Source organism: Chiloscyllium plagiosum, unplaced genomic scaffold (genome assembly GCF_037043375.1).
Source record: "Chiloscyllium plagiosum isolate Xiang-an unplaced genomic scaffold, Cpla_swu_hap1 HiC_scaffold_21, whole genome shotgun sequence".
In the NCBI taxonomy this organism is placed as follows: Eukaryota; Metazoa; Chordata; class Chondrichthyes; order Orectolobiformes; family Hemiscylliidae; genus Chiloscyllium; species Chiloscyllium plagiosum.
Window position 1 is genome coordinate 27,656,245 of NW_028270159.1, and position 12,371 is coordinate 27,668,615.

The 12,371-nt window shown below is 61.3% G+C and overlaps 1 protein-coding gene across 6 annotated transcripts in view; it reads left to right on the forward strand.

The window, feature by feature from the left end:
- The window catches only part of dennd1a (DENN/MADD domain containing 1A), a 533,820-nt gene extending 521,742 nt beyond the window's left edge, over positions 1-12,078 (forward strand). For all 6 annotated transcript variants that reach the window (XM_087998441.1, XM_043720136.2, XM_043720139.2 and 3 more), the window contains one exon: positions 10,101-12,078. In XM_087998441.1, coding sequence (XP_087854567.1) covers positions 10,101-11,441 — 1,341 coding nt within the window. In that variant the 3' untranslated portion in view covers positions 11,442-12,078. The remainder of the gene's footprint in view (positions 1-10,100) is intronic.
- The last annotated feature ends 293 nt before the right edge of the window (positions 12,079-12,371 follow it).

Here is a 12,371-nt window from a genome sequence, read left to right on the forward strand (position 1 = left end):
CCGTCCCTTCTCCTCTTTCCCCCCCGTCCCTTCTCCTCTTTCCCCCCGTCCCTTCTCCTCTTTCCCCCCGTCCCTTCTCCTCTTTCCCCCCGTCCCTTCTCCTCTTCCTACCCATCCCTTCTCCTCTTCCTACCCGTCCCTTCTCCTCTTTCCCCCCCCGTCCCTTCTCCTCTTTCCCCCCCCGTCCCTTCTCCTCTTTCCCCCCCCGTCCCTTCTCCTCTTTCCCCCCCCGTCCCTTCTTCTCTTTCCCCCCCCGTCCCTTCTCCTCTTCCCCCCCCGTCCCTTCTCCTCTTTCCCCCCCCGTCCCTTCTCCTCTTTCCCCCCCCGTCCCTTCTCCTCTTTCCCCCCCCGTCCCTTCTCCTCTTTCCCCCCCTCCCTTCTCCTCTTTCCCCCCGTCCCTTCTCCTCTTTCCCCCCGTCCCTTCTCCTCTTTCCCCCCGTCCCTTCTCCTCTTCCTACCCGTCCCTTCTCCTCTTCCTACCCGTCCCTTCTCCTCTTTCCCCCCCCGTCCCTTCTCCTCTTTCCCCCCGTCCCTTCTCCTCTTTCCCCCCGTCCCTTCTCCTCTTTCCCCCCGTCCCTTCTCCTCTTTCCCCCCGTCCCTTCTCCTCTTTCCCCCCGTCCCTTCTCCTCTTTCCCCCCGTCCCTTCTCCTCTTTCCCCCCGTCCCTTCTCCTCTTTCCCCCCGTCCCTTCTCCTCTTTCCCCCCGTCCCTTCTCCTCTTTCCCCCCGTCCCTTCTCCTCTTTCCCCCCGTCCCTTCTCCTCTTTCCCCCCGTCCCTTCTCCTCTTCCCCCCCGTCCCTTCTCCTCTTCCCCCCCGTCCCTTCTCCTCTTCCCCCCCGTCCCTTCTCCTCTTCCCCCCCGTCCCTTCTCCTCTTCCCCCCCGTCCCTTCTCCTCTTTCCCCCCCCCCCGTCCCTTCTCCTCTCCGCCCCCCCCCCGTCCCTTCTCCTCTTCCCCCCCGTCCCTTCTCCTCTTCCCCCCCGTCCCTTCTCCTCTTTTCCCCCCCCCCCATCCCTTCTCCTCTCCCCCCCCCCCCCCCCGTCCCTTCTCCTCTTCCCCCCCGTCCCTTCTCCTCTTCCCCCCTGTCTCTTCTCCTCTTTCCCCCCCCCCCCATCCCTTCTCCTCTCCCCCCCCCCCCCCCCGTCCCTTCTCCTCTTCCCCCCCGTCCCTTCTCCTCTTCCCCCCCGTCCCTTCTCCTCTTCCCCCCCGTCCCTTCTCCTCTTCCCCCCCGTCCCTTCTCCTCTTCCCCCCCGTCCCTTCTCCTCTTCCCCCCCGTCCCTTCTCCTCTTCCCCCCCGTCCCTTCTCCTCTTCCCCCCCCCCCGTCCCTTCTCCTCTCCCCCCCCCCGTCCCTTCTCCTCTTGTCCCCCCCGTCCCTTCTCCTCTTTTTTCCCCCCCCGTCCCTTCTCCTCTCCCCCCCCCCCCCCCGTCCCTTCTCCTCTTCCCCCCCGTCCCTTCTCCTCTTCCCCCCTGTCTCTTCTCCTCTTTCCCCCCCCCCCATCCCTTCTCCTCTCCCCCCCCCCCCCCCCCCCGTCCCTTCTCCTCTTCCCCCCCGTCCCTTCTCCTCTTCCCCCCCCGTCCCTTCTCCTCTTCCCCCCCGTCCCTTCTCCTCTTCCCCCCCGTCCCTTCTCCTCTTCCCCCCCGTCCCTTCTCCTCTTCCCCCCCGTCCCTTCTCCTCTTCCCCCCCGTCCCTTCTCCTCTTCCCCCCCCCCGTCCCTTCTCCTCTCCCCCCCCCCGTCCCTTCTCCTCTTGTCCCCCCCGTCCCTTCTCCTCTTTTTTCCCCCCCCGTCCCTTCTCCTCTTTTTTCCCCCCCCGTCCCTTCTCCTCTTCCCCCACCCCCGTCCCTTCTCCTCTTCCCCCACCCCCGTCCCTTCTCCTCTTCCCCCCCTGTCCCTTCTCCTCTTCCCCCCCTGTCCCTTCTCCTCTTCCCCCCCGTCCCTTCTCCTCTCCCCCCCCCCCGTCCCTTCTCCTCTTCTCCCCCCCGTCCCTTCTCCTCTTCTCCCCCCCGTCCCTTCTCCTCTTCTCCCCCCCGTCCCTTCTCCTCTTCTCTCCCCCGTCCCTTCTCCTCTTCCCCCCCCCCACGCCGTCCCTTCTCCTCTTCCCCCACCCCCGTCCCTTCTCCTCTTCACCCACCCCCGTCCCTTCTCCTCTTCCCCCACCCCCGTCCATTCTCCTCTTCCCCCACCCCCGTCCCTTCTCCTCTTCCCCCACCCCCGTCCCTTCTCCTCTTCCCCCACCCCTGTCCCTTCTCCTCTTCCCCCACCCCTGTCCCTTCTCCTCTTCCCCCACCTCCGTACCTTCTCCTCTTCCCCCACCCCCGTCCCTTCTCCTCTTCCCCCACCCCCGTCCCTTCTCCTCTTCCCCCACCCCCGTCCCTTCTCCTTCCCCCCCGTCCCTTCTCCTCTTCCCCCCCGTCCCTTCTCCTCTTCCCCCCCGTCCCTTCTCCTCTTCCCCCCCGTCCCTTCTCCTCTTCCCCCCCGTCCCTTCTCCTCTTCCCCCCCGTCCCTTCTCCTCTTCCCCCCCGTCCCTTCTCCTCTTCCCCCCCCGTCCCTTCTCCTCTTCCCCCCCGTCCCTTCTCCTCTTCCCCCCCGTCCCTTCTCCTCTTCCCCCCCGTCCCTTCTCCTCTCCCCCCTCTCCTCTCCCCCCCCGCCGTCCCTTCTCCTTCCCCCCCATCCCTTCTCCTCTCCCCCTGTCCCTTCTCCTCTCACCCCCTCCCACCCGTCCCTTCTCCTTCCCCCCCGTTCCTTCTCCTCTCCCCCCCCCCCGTTCCTTCTCCTCTCCCCCCCCCTCCCACCCGTCCCTTTTCCTTCCCCCCCGTTCCTTCTCCTCTTCCCCCCCGTTCCTTCTCCTCTTCCCCCCCGTCCCTTCTCCTCTTCCCCCCCGTCCCTTCTCCTCTTCCCCCCCGTCCCTTCTCCTCTTCCCCCCCGTCCCTTCTCCTCTCCCCCCTCTCCTCTCCCCCCCCGCCGTCACTTCTCCTTCCCACCCATCCCTTCTCCTCTCCCCCTGTCCCTTCTCCTCTCCACCCCCTCCCACCCGTCCCTTCTCCTTCCCCCCCGTTCCTTCTCCTCTCCCCCCCCCCGTTCCTTCTCCTCTCCCCCCCCTCCCACCCGTCCCTTTTCCTTCCCCCCCGTTCCTTCTCCTCTTCCCCCCCGTCCCTTCTCCTCTTCCCCCCCGTCCCTTCTCCTCTTCCCCCCCCCCCCCTTCTCCTCTTCCCCCCCCCCCCCCCTTCTCCTCTTCCCCCCCCCCCCGTCCCTTCTCCTCTTCCCCCCCCCCGTCCCTTCTCCTCTTCCCCCCCCCCCGTCCCTTCTCCTCTTCCCCCCCCCCCGTCCCATCTCCTCTTCCCCCCCCGCCCCTTCTCCTCTTCCCCCACCCCCGTCCCTTCTCCTCTTCTCCCCCCCCCGTCCCTCGTCTCTTCTCCTCTTTCCCCCCCCCATCCCTTCTCCTCTTTCCCCCCCCCCATCCCTTCTCCTCTCCCCCCTGTCCCTTTCCTCTCCCCCCCCCTCCCGCCCGTCCCTTCTCCTTCCCCCCCGTCCCTTCTCCTTCCCCCCCGTCCCTTCTCCTTCCCCCCCGTCCCTTCTCCTTCCCCCCCGTCCCTTCTCCTTCCCCCCCGTCCCTTCTCCTTCCCCCCCGTCCCTTCTCCTTCCCCCCCGTCCCTTCTCCTTCCCCCCCGTCCCTTCTCCTTCCCCCCCGTCCCTTCTCCTTCCCCCCCCCCCCGTCCCTTCTCCTTCCCCCCCCGTCCCTTCTCCTTCCCCCCCCGTCCCTTCTCCTTCCCCCCCCGTCCCTTCTCCTTCCCCCCCGTCCCTTCTCCTTCCCCCCCGTCCCTTCGCCTTCCCCCCCGTCCCTTGTCCTTCCCCCCCCGTCCCTTGTCCTTCCCCCCCCGTCCCTTGTCCTTCCCCCCCTGTCCCTTGTCCTTCCCCCCCGTCCCTTGTCCTTCCCCCCCCGTCCCTTGTCCTTCCCCCCCGTCCCTTGTCCTCTTCCCCCGTCCCTTGTCCTCTTCCCCCGTCCCTTGTCCTCTTCCCCCGTCCCTTGTCCTCTTCCCCCGTCCCTTGTCCTCTTCCCCCGTCCCTTGTCCTCTTCCCCCGTCCCTTGTCCTCTTCCCCCGTCCCTTGTCCTCTTCCCCCGTCCCTTCTCCTTTCCCCCGTCCCTTCTCCTTTCCCCCGTCCCTTCTCCTTACCCCCCCCCCGTCTCTTCTCCTCTTTCCCCCCCCCCCCCGTCCCTTCTCCTCTTCTCCCCCCCCGTCCCTTCTCCTCTTCTCCCCCCCGTCCCTTCTCCTCTTCCCCCCCCTCCGTCCCTTCTCCTCTTCCCCCCCCGCCCCTTCTCCTCTTCCCCCACCCCCGTCCCTTCTCCTCTTTCCCCCCCCCCCGTCCCTCGTCTCTTCTCCTCTTCCCCCCCCCATCCCTTCTCCTCTTCCCCCCCCCCCATCCCTTCTCCTCTCCCCCCTGTCCCTTTCCTCTCCCCCCCCCCCCCCGCCCGTCCCTTCTCCTCCCCCCGTCCCTTCTCCTTCCCCCCCGTCCCTTCTCCTTCCTTTCCCCCCGTCCGTTCTCCTGTTGCCCCCCACCCGTCTTTTCTCCTCTTCCCCCTCCCACCCAGTGCCCCGTCTCTTCTCCTCTTCCCCCTCCCCCCCCGCACCTTCTCCTCTTCCCCCCCTGTCCCTTCTCCTCTTCCCCCCTGTCCCTTCTCCTCTTCCCCCCCGTCCCTTCTCCTCTTTCCCGCCCCATCCCTTCTCCTCTTTCCCCCCGTCCCTTCTCCTCTTCCCCCCCCGTCCCTTCTCCTCTTCCCCCCCATCCGTTCTCCTGTTGCCCCCCCACCCGTCCCTTCTCCTCTTCCCCCTCCCACCCAGTGCCCCGTCCCTTCTCCTCTTCCCCCCCGTCCCTTCTCCTCTTCCCCCCCGTCCCTTCTCCTCTTCCCCCCCGTCCCTTCTCCTCTTCCTCCCCGTCCCTTCTCCTCTTTTCCCCCCCCCCTTCCCTTCTCCTCTTCCCCCCCCCGCCCCCGTCCCTTCTCCTCTTCCCCCCCCGTCCCTTCTCCTCTCCCCCCCCCCCCGTCCCTTCTCCTCTTCCCCCCCGTCCCTTCTCCTCTTCCCCCCCCGTCCCTTCTCCTCTTCCCCCCCCGTCCCTTCTCCTCTTCCCCCCACGTCCCTTCTCCTCTTCCCCCCACGTCCCTTCTCCTCTTCCCCCCCCTCCGTCCCTTCTCCTCTTCCCCCCCCTCCGTCCCTTCTCCTCTTTCCCCCCCCCGTCCCTTCTCCTCTTCCCCCCCCCCCCGTCCCTTCTCCTCTTTCCCGCCCAGTCCCTTCTCCTCTTTACCCCCGTCCCTTCTCCTCTTCCCCCCCCCCGTCCCTTCTCCTCTTCCCCCCCCGTCCGTTCTCCTGTTGCCCCCCACCCATCCCTTCTCCTCTTCCCCCTCCCACCCAGTGCCCCGTCCCTTCTCCTCTTCCCCCCCCCCGTCCCTTCTCCTCTTCCCCCCCGTCCCTTCTCCACTTCCCCCCCCCCGTCCCTTCTCCACTTCCCCCCCCCCCGTCCCTTCTCCACTTCCCCCCCCCCCGTCCCTTCTCCACTTCCCCCCCCCCGTCCCTTCCCCTCTTCCCCCCGTCCCTTCTCCTCTTTCCCCCCCGTCCCTTCTCCTCTTTCCCCCCCGTCCCTTCCCCTCTTTCCCCCCCGTCCCTTCCCCTCTTTCCCCCCCGTCCCTTCCCCTCTTTCCCCCCGTCCCTTCTCCTCTTTCCCCCCGTCCCTTCTCCTCTTTCCCCCCGTCCCTTCTCCTCTTTCCCCCCGTCCCTTCTCCTCTTTCCCCCCGTCCCTTCTCCTCTTTCCCCCCCCCCACGTCCCTTCTCCTCTTTCCCCCCCCCTCCGTCCCTTCTCCTCTTTCCCCCCCACCGTCCCTTCTCCTCTTCTCCCCCCCGTCCCTTCTCCTCTCCCCCCTCTCCTCTTCCCCCCCCCCCCCCCGCCGTCCCTTCTCCTCCCCCCTGCCGTCCCTTCTCCTCCCCCCCCCCCCCGTCCCTTCTCCTTCCCCCCCGTCCCTTCTCCTTTCCCCTGTCCCTTCTCCTTTCCCCTGTCCCTTCTCCTTTCCCCTGTCCCTTCTCCTTTCCCCCGTCCCTTCTCCTTTCCCCCCGTCTCTTCTCCTTTTCCCCCCCCCGTCCCTTCTCCTCTCTTTCTCCCCTGTCTCTTCTCCTCTTTCCCCGCGTCCCTTCTCCTTCTTTTCCCCCCGTCCCTTCTCCTTCCTTTCCCCCCGTCCGTTCTCCTGTTGCCCCCCACCCGTCCTTTCTCCTCTTCCCCCTCCCACCCAGTGCCCCGTCTCTTCTCCTCTTCCCCCCCCCTCCGCACCTTCTCCTCTTCCCCCCCTGTCCCTTCTCCTCTTCCCCCCTGTCCCTTCTCCTCTTCCCCCCCGTCCCTTCTCCTCTTCCCCCCCCCCCCCCCCGTCCCTTCTCCTCTTCTCCCCCCCGTCCCTTCTCCTCTTCTCCCCCCCGTCCCTTCTCCTCTTCTCTCCCCCGTCCCTTCTCCTCTTTCCCCCCCCCACGCCGTCCCTTCTCCTCTTCCCCCATCCCCGTCCCTTCTCCTCTTCACCCACCCCCGTCCCTTCTCCTCTTCCCCCACCCCCGTCCATTCTCCTCTTCCCCCACCCCCGTCCCTTCTCCTCTTCCCCCACCCCCGTCCCTTCTCCTCTTCCCCCACCCCCGTCCCTTCTCCTCTTCCCCCACCCCCGTCCCTTCTCCTCTTCCCCCACCCCCGTCCCTTCTCCTCTTCCCTCACCCCCGTCCCTTCTCCTTCCCCCCCGTCCCTTCTCCTCTTCCCCCCCGTCCCTTCTCCTCTTCCCCCCCGTCCTTTCTCCTCTTCCCCCCCGTCCTTTCTCCTCTTCCCCCCCCGTCCCTTCTCCTCTTCCCCCCCGTCCCTTCTCCTCTTCCTCCCCGTTCCTTCTCCTCTCCCCCCCCGTTCCTTCTCCTCTCCCCCCCCTCCCACCCGTCCCTTCTCCTTCCCCCCCGTTCCTTCTCCTCTTCCCCCGTCCCTTCTCCTTTCCCCCGTCCCTTCTCCTTTCCCCCGTCCCTTCTCCTTACCACCCCCCCCCGTCTCTTCTCCTCTTCCCCCCCCCCCCGTCCCTTCTCCTCTTCTCCCCCCCGTCCCTTCTCCTCTTCCCCCCCCCCCCCCGTCCCATCTCCTCTTCCCCCCCCCGCCTCTTCTCCTCTTCCCCCACCCCCGTCCCTTCTCCTCTTCCCCCCCCCCCCCCGTCCCTCGTCTCTTCTCCTCTTTCCCCCCCCCATCCCTTCTCCTCTTCCTCCCCCCCCCATCCCTTCTCCTCTCCCCCCCTGTCCCTTTCCTCTTCTCCCCCCCCCCCCCCCGCCCGTCCCTTCTCCTCCCCCCGTCCCTTCTCCTTCCCCCCCGTCCCTTCTCCTTCCCCCCTGTCCCTTCTCCTTCCCCCCCCGTCCCTTCTCCTTCCCCCCCGTCCCTTCTCCTTCCCCCCCGTCCCTTCTCCTTCCCCCCCGTCCCTTCTCCTTCCCCCCCGTCCCTTCTCCTTCCCCCCCGTCCCTTCTCCTTCCCCCCCGTCACTTCTCCTTCCCCCCCGTCACTTCTCCTTCACCCGTCCCTTCTCCTTCCCCCCCCCGTCCCTTCTCCTTCCCCCCCGTCCCTTCTCCTTCCCCCCCGTCCCTTCTCCTTCCCCCCCGTCCCTTCTCCTTCCCCCCCCCCCGTCCCTTCTCCTTCCCCCCCCCCCCGTCCCTTCTCCTTCCCCCCCCGTCCCTTCTCCTTCCCCCCCATCCCTTGTCCTTCCCCCCCGTCCCTTGTCCTTCCCCCCGTCCCTTGTCCTTCCCCCCGTCCCTTGTCCTTCCCCCCCCGTCCCTTGTCCTTCCCCCCCGTCCCTTGTCCTCCCCCCCCCCGTCCCTTGTCCTTCCCCCCCCGTCCCTTGTCCTTCCCCCCCCGTCCCTTGTCCTTCCCCCCCCGTCCCTTGTCCTTCCTCCCCCGTCCCTTGTCCTTCCTCCCCCGTCCCTTGTCCTTCCTCCCCCGTCCCTTGTCCTTCCTCCCCCGTCCCTTGTCCTTCCTCCCCCGTCCCTTGTCCTTCCTCCCCCGTCCCTTGTCCTTCCTCCCCCGTCCCTTGTCCTTCCCCCCGTCCCTTGTCCTTACCCCCCCCCCGTCCCTTCTCCTTACCCCCCCCCGTCCCTTCTCCTTACCCCCCCCGTCCCTTCTCCTTCCCCCCGTCCCTTCTCCTTACCCCCCCCACGTCTCTTCTCCTCTTCCCTCCCCCCTCCCCGTCCCTTCTCCTCTCTTTCTCCCCGTCCCTTCTCCTCTCTTTCTCCCCGTCCCTTCTCCTCTCTTTCTCCCCGTCCCTTCTCCTCTCTTTCTCCCCGTCCCTTCTCCTCTCTTTCTCCCCGTCCCTTCTCCTCTCTTTCTCCCCGTCCCTTCTCCTTCTTTTCCCCCCGTCCCTTCTCCTTCTTTTCCCCCCGTCCCTTCTCCTTCCTTTCCCCCGTCCCTTCTCCTCTTCCCCCCCCCCCGTCCCTTCTCCTCTTACCCCCGTCCGTTCTCCTGTTGCCCCCCACCCGTCCCTTCTCCTCTTCCCCCTCCCACCCAGTGCCCCGTCTCTTCTCCTCTTCCCCCCGCGTCCCTTCTCCTCTTCCCCCCCGTCCCTTCTCCTCTTCCCCCCCGTCCCTTCTCCTCTTCCCCCCCGTCCCTTCTCCTCTTCCCCCCGTCCCTTCTCCTCTTCCCCCCCGTCCCTTCTCCTCTTCCCCCCCGTCCCTTCTCCTCTTCCCCCCCGTCCCTTCTCCTCTTCCCCCCCGTCCCTTCTCCTCTTCCCCCCCGTCCCTTCTCCGCTTCCCCCCCGTCCCTTCTTCTCCTCTTCCCCCCCGTCCCTTCTCCTCTTCCCCCCCGTCCCTTCTCCTCTTCCCCCCCCCGTCCCTTCTCCTCTTCACCCCCCGTCCCTTCTCCTCTTCCCCCCCGTCCCTTCTCCTCTTCACCTCCCGTCCCTTCTCCTCTTCACCCCCCGTCCCTTCTCCTCTTCACCCCCCCCTGTCCCTTCTCCTCTTCACCCCCCCGTACCTTCTCCTCTTCACCCCCCCGTACCTTCTCCTCTTCACCCCCCCGTACCTTCTCCTCTTCACCCCCCCGTCCCTTCTCCTCTTCCCCCCCCCCCCCGTCCCTTCTCCTCTTCCCCCCCCCCCCCCGTCCCTTCTCCTCTTCCCCCCCCGTCCCTTCTCCTCTCCCCCCCCCCCCCCCGTCCCTTCTCCTCTTCCCCCGCACCGTCCCTTCTCCTCTTCACTCCCCCCGTCCCTTCTCCTCTTCACCCCCCCCGTCCCTTCTCCTCTTCACCCCCCCCATCCCTTCTCCTCTCCCCCCCCCCGTCCCTTCTCCTCTTCCCCCCCCGTCCCTTCTCCTCTTCTCCCCCCCCCCCGTCCCTTCTCCTCTTCTCCCCCCCCCCCCCCGTCCCTTCTCCTCTTCTCCCCCCCCCTTCCCTTCTCCTCTTCCCCCGCCCCGTCCCTTCTCCTCTTCACCCCCCCGTCCCTTCTCCTCTTCCCCCCCCCCCCGGCCCTTCTCCTCTTCACCTCCTTCCCTCCATCCCTCTCCCTTTTCCTGCCTTTTCCTCCCTTTTCGGCTCTGCTCCATAACTGGATGAGCTGGTTACTGAAAGGAGAACTTAAAAAAGACCGTGGTTATATTTTCTGGGCAGCAGTAGCTTCTTGTCAAAAGTGCACCTTTACTTTGTTTAAAAGTCCATTCCATTTAGTTTCAAGTAGCTTATGAGTGAAGAGGTAATCTAGCCATGTTCTTGTCAAGTTTGACATGCTGAACAGGCTGATACCTCGTAAATGTTTTTTTCAGCAATGCTGGAAATGAATAAATGAAATTTATTCATGTTATCATACAAAGAAACAAGCCCATATTTTGAACCGTTATGGTTTATGTCAGTCAAAATCCTGAGCCGTTAATGATAATTAAAAACAGCTTGATAATATGGCCACCCCATAAAACATTATTGACTGCATTTTTGTAATCTACAGTAGTACCCAGAGAACTTAAATCAATTAATGCAATGTAACTTGTTTCTAGATGCATGTAACCTCTCAAAGCCCTATTCAACTAGGGCACTGTTACGATATAAAAATGTTTATTTTATTCTTGTGTGCCCCTTTGTAGTGGAAAGTAATGACTTCAGCTGAGAAGAGCAAGACCATGTCAGTAGGACTGCATCATACTCTGCCTCATACAAAGTTACGCAGTGTGGGTCAAGATGACATGGCTCTGAATAGTAAATCTATTAGTAGTTCATCGCCTGGCAACATTCATTTTGAAAGTTTCTTCACTGGGATTGATGCAGAGGCTTTAAAGAGGGACAGTTCAGCACCTGCTTCCAATATAATTGCAAGTGGACAAGGCAGCATTACAATCCCAAGGCCTCATGGTAGGAAGTCAACAGAGAAAGGAATAGTGCTTCCACCTCCAATAGGTGTCAGTCGAGGAGTCAAACAGTCAGTATTTCCGGAAGTTAATCAAGTATCAACAGTATTACAGGACAGCTCCAAACAAGAGAGACCTGTCTTCAGCACTGGCCCAGCTTCAGAGATATTACAAGAATCAATTGGAGTTGAAAAGAAACCTCAAGGACCAGACTTAAACCAATCATTGAATTCATCTCCTCATCCTATGTTAAGTTCATCTGCTGTTGATATCCTCAAACCTATCAAAATCAGTGTAGAAATGGATAGGAGAAATGATCTTTTAAGTCTTCTTGATCCATTGAGTGCCAATTCCAGTCTTGATGGGAGCCAATCTGCAGCTCCTAAAAGTTCATTAACATCTGCACCGTTCTTGTCTTCAGCTCCTGCTCCTACTGGTTTCACTCCATCAGGAACTGACCTTGGGATAAGTGCTCCACCAGCCACCTTACAATTCAGCCAAACACAAGGATATTCAACTCCCAGCCCAGCAGCAATCGGTCAATTTCCACAGCCACCATCTTATCAGTTTTCTCAAACCATGCCAGCAGCTCTTCACTTTCCTCCAGTACAGCCCTCTGCAAGTCATTTTGCTCCAACTCCAGCATCTGCTTTTGCTTCAAGCTATTTGCCTTCAAGTTCAGGTTTCTTCCAACCCCAAATGCCTCACAGGAACTACTCAGCACCTTCCCTTCACCACTTGTACAGTCAGCCCCCTGTAATCCCTCAGTCTGGTACTTTTATTCAGAAAAGTACGATTTCAGCCAGCCTAGGAGGTATAAGTTTTGCAAAAACTGCAGGAAAAGCGGGTATAAATGTGGCTGATTCCAGTCCAGTGATGGGTGGTTCAACAAAAAATTTGCCTGAGCCACCATTAGTCCCACCAAAGCCTTCCATAGGTCTTGAAAGAATATTACAATCGTCCAATCCTGGCAAGGCTCAAGATCCGTTTACTGATCTGCTTAATGCAAATAAGAAGGAGGCAGCATCATCACAAAGTAGAGTGGACCAGCTCAGGAAAAAATGGGAGACTTTTGAATAAAAACAGCAATTAAAATGTTCCAATAACAGAGTGATAGTAGTGGAGCCTTTCTAAACTGCAGCCTTTGGGTGCCATATGTAAAAGCATCAGGTATCAAGGGGTGCATTGTACAAGAGCTGGTTAGTTCTGGTTTTTCTAATTGGTAAAGGACTGTAAAGAATGCATATTATATCAACGAATGTTATAGTGAGGAGCTACTACACTACATTTATACTTACACCAAGCCATTTATCATGGCTTGGATGTGGTCTGCTCTGTTTGGTGATTAATGTGACTTTTGCAGTTTTTTTTTGTTAAGAAACACTCCAGCAAAATTGCTGAAACTCAGATTGAGGTTGCCTTGTTTTCTTGATTTCTGATTTTGCTTTTTGAAAGCTCAATAATGTCATTGATGTGCAAGTCACTAATATTAATGTACTAATATTGCAGCACACCATTTCTCAGCATTGAAACTAAACTTTTGCATCATGCTATGGCCATTTAATTCCACAACTTTGTAGCTAACAGTGCAGGTATTATGTTTGCTACGTCTTTCTATTGTAGTGCTCTTCTTGATCCTGTAATATTTTGATAATTATATGGGATACCATAAAATGAATGTTATATTTATCTAAATTTTATCAAACCATTGAATTTTCCTACATCACAGAGTAAAATCAATGTGCCCTGAATTTTGAAACTTAATTACGATAAAGTATTGTGGAATTAAAGTAGATGTGTGTGGATGAAGCCAAAAAGGAAGCAAAGTAATTCCATACACCACTATATCATGCATTTCTCTTACTGCTCAGTGTTGCTGCTATAATTCAGTCTTGCTAGTAAATATTTACACTGGCTTTGCTGTGGGACAGATTCTGTGTCTATTGGTTGTGCCTAGACTAATGGATAATTTAGGTTTGTTTAAAAAAAAATCACAGCTCTGTGTCTAAT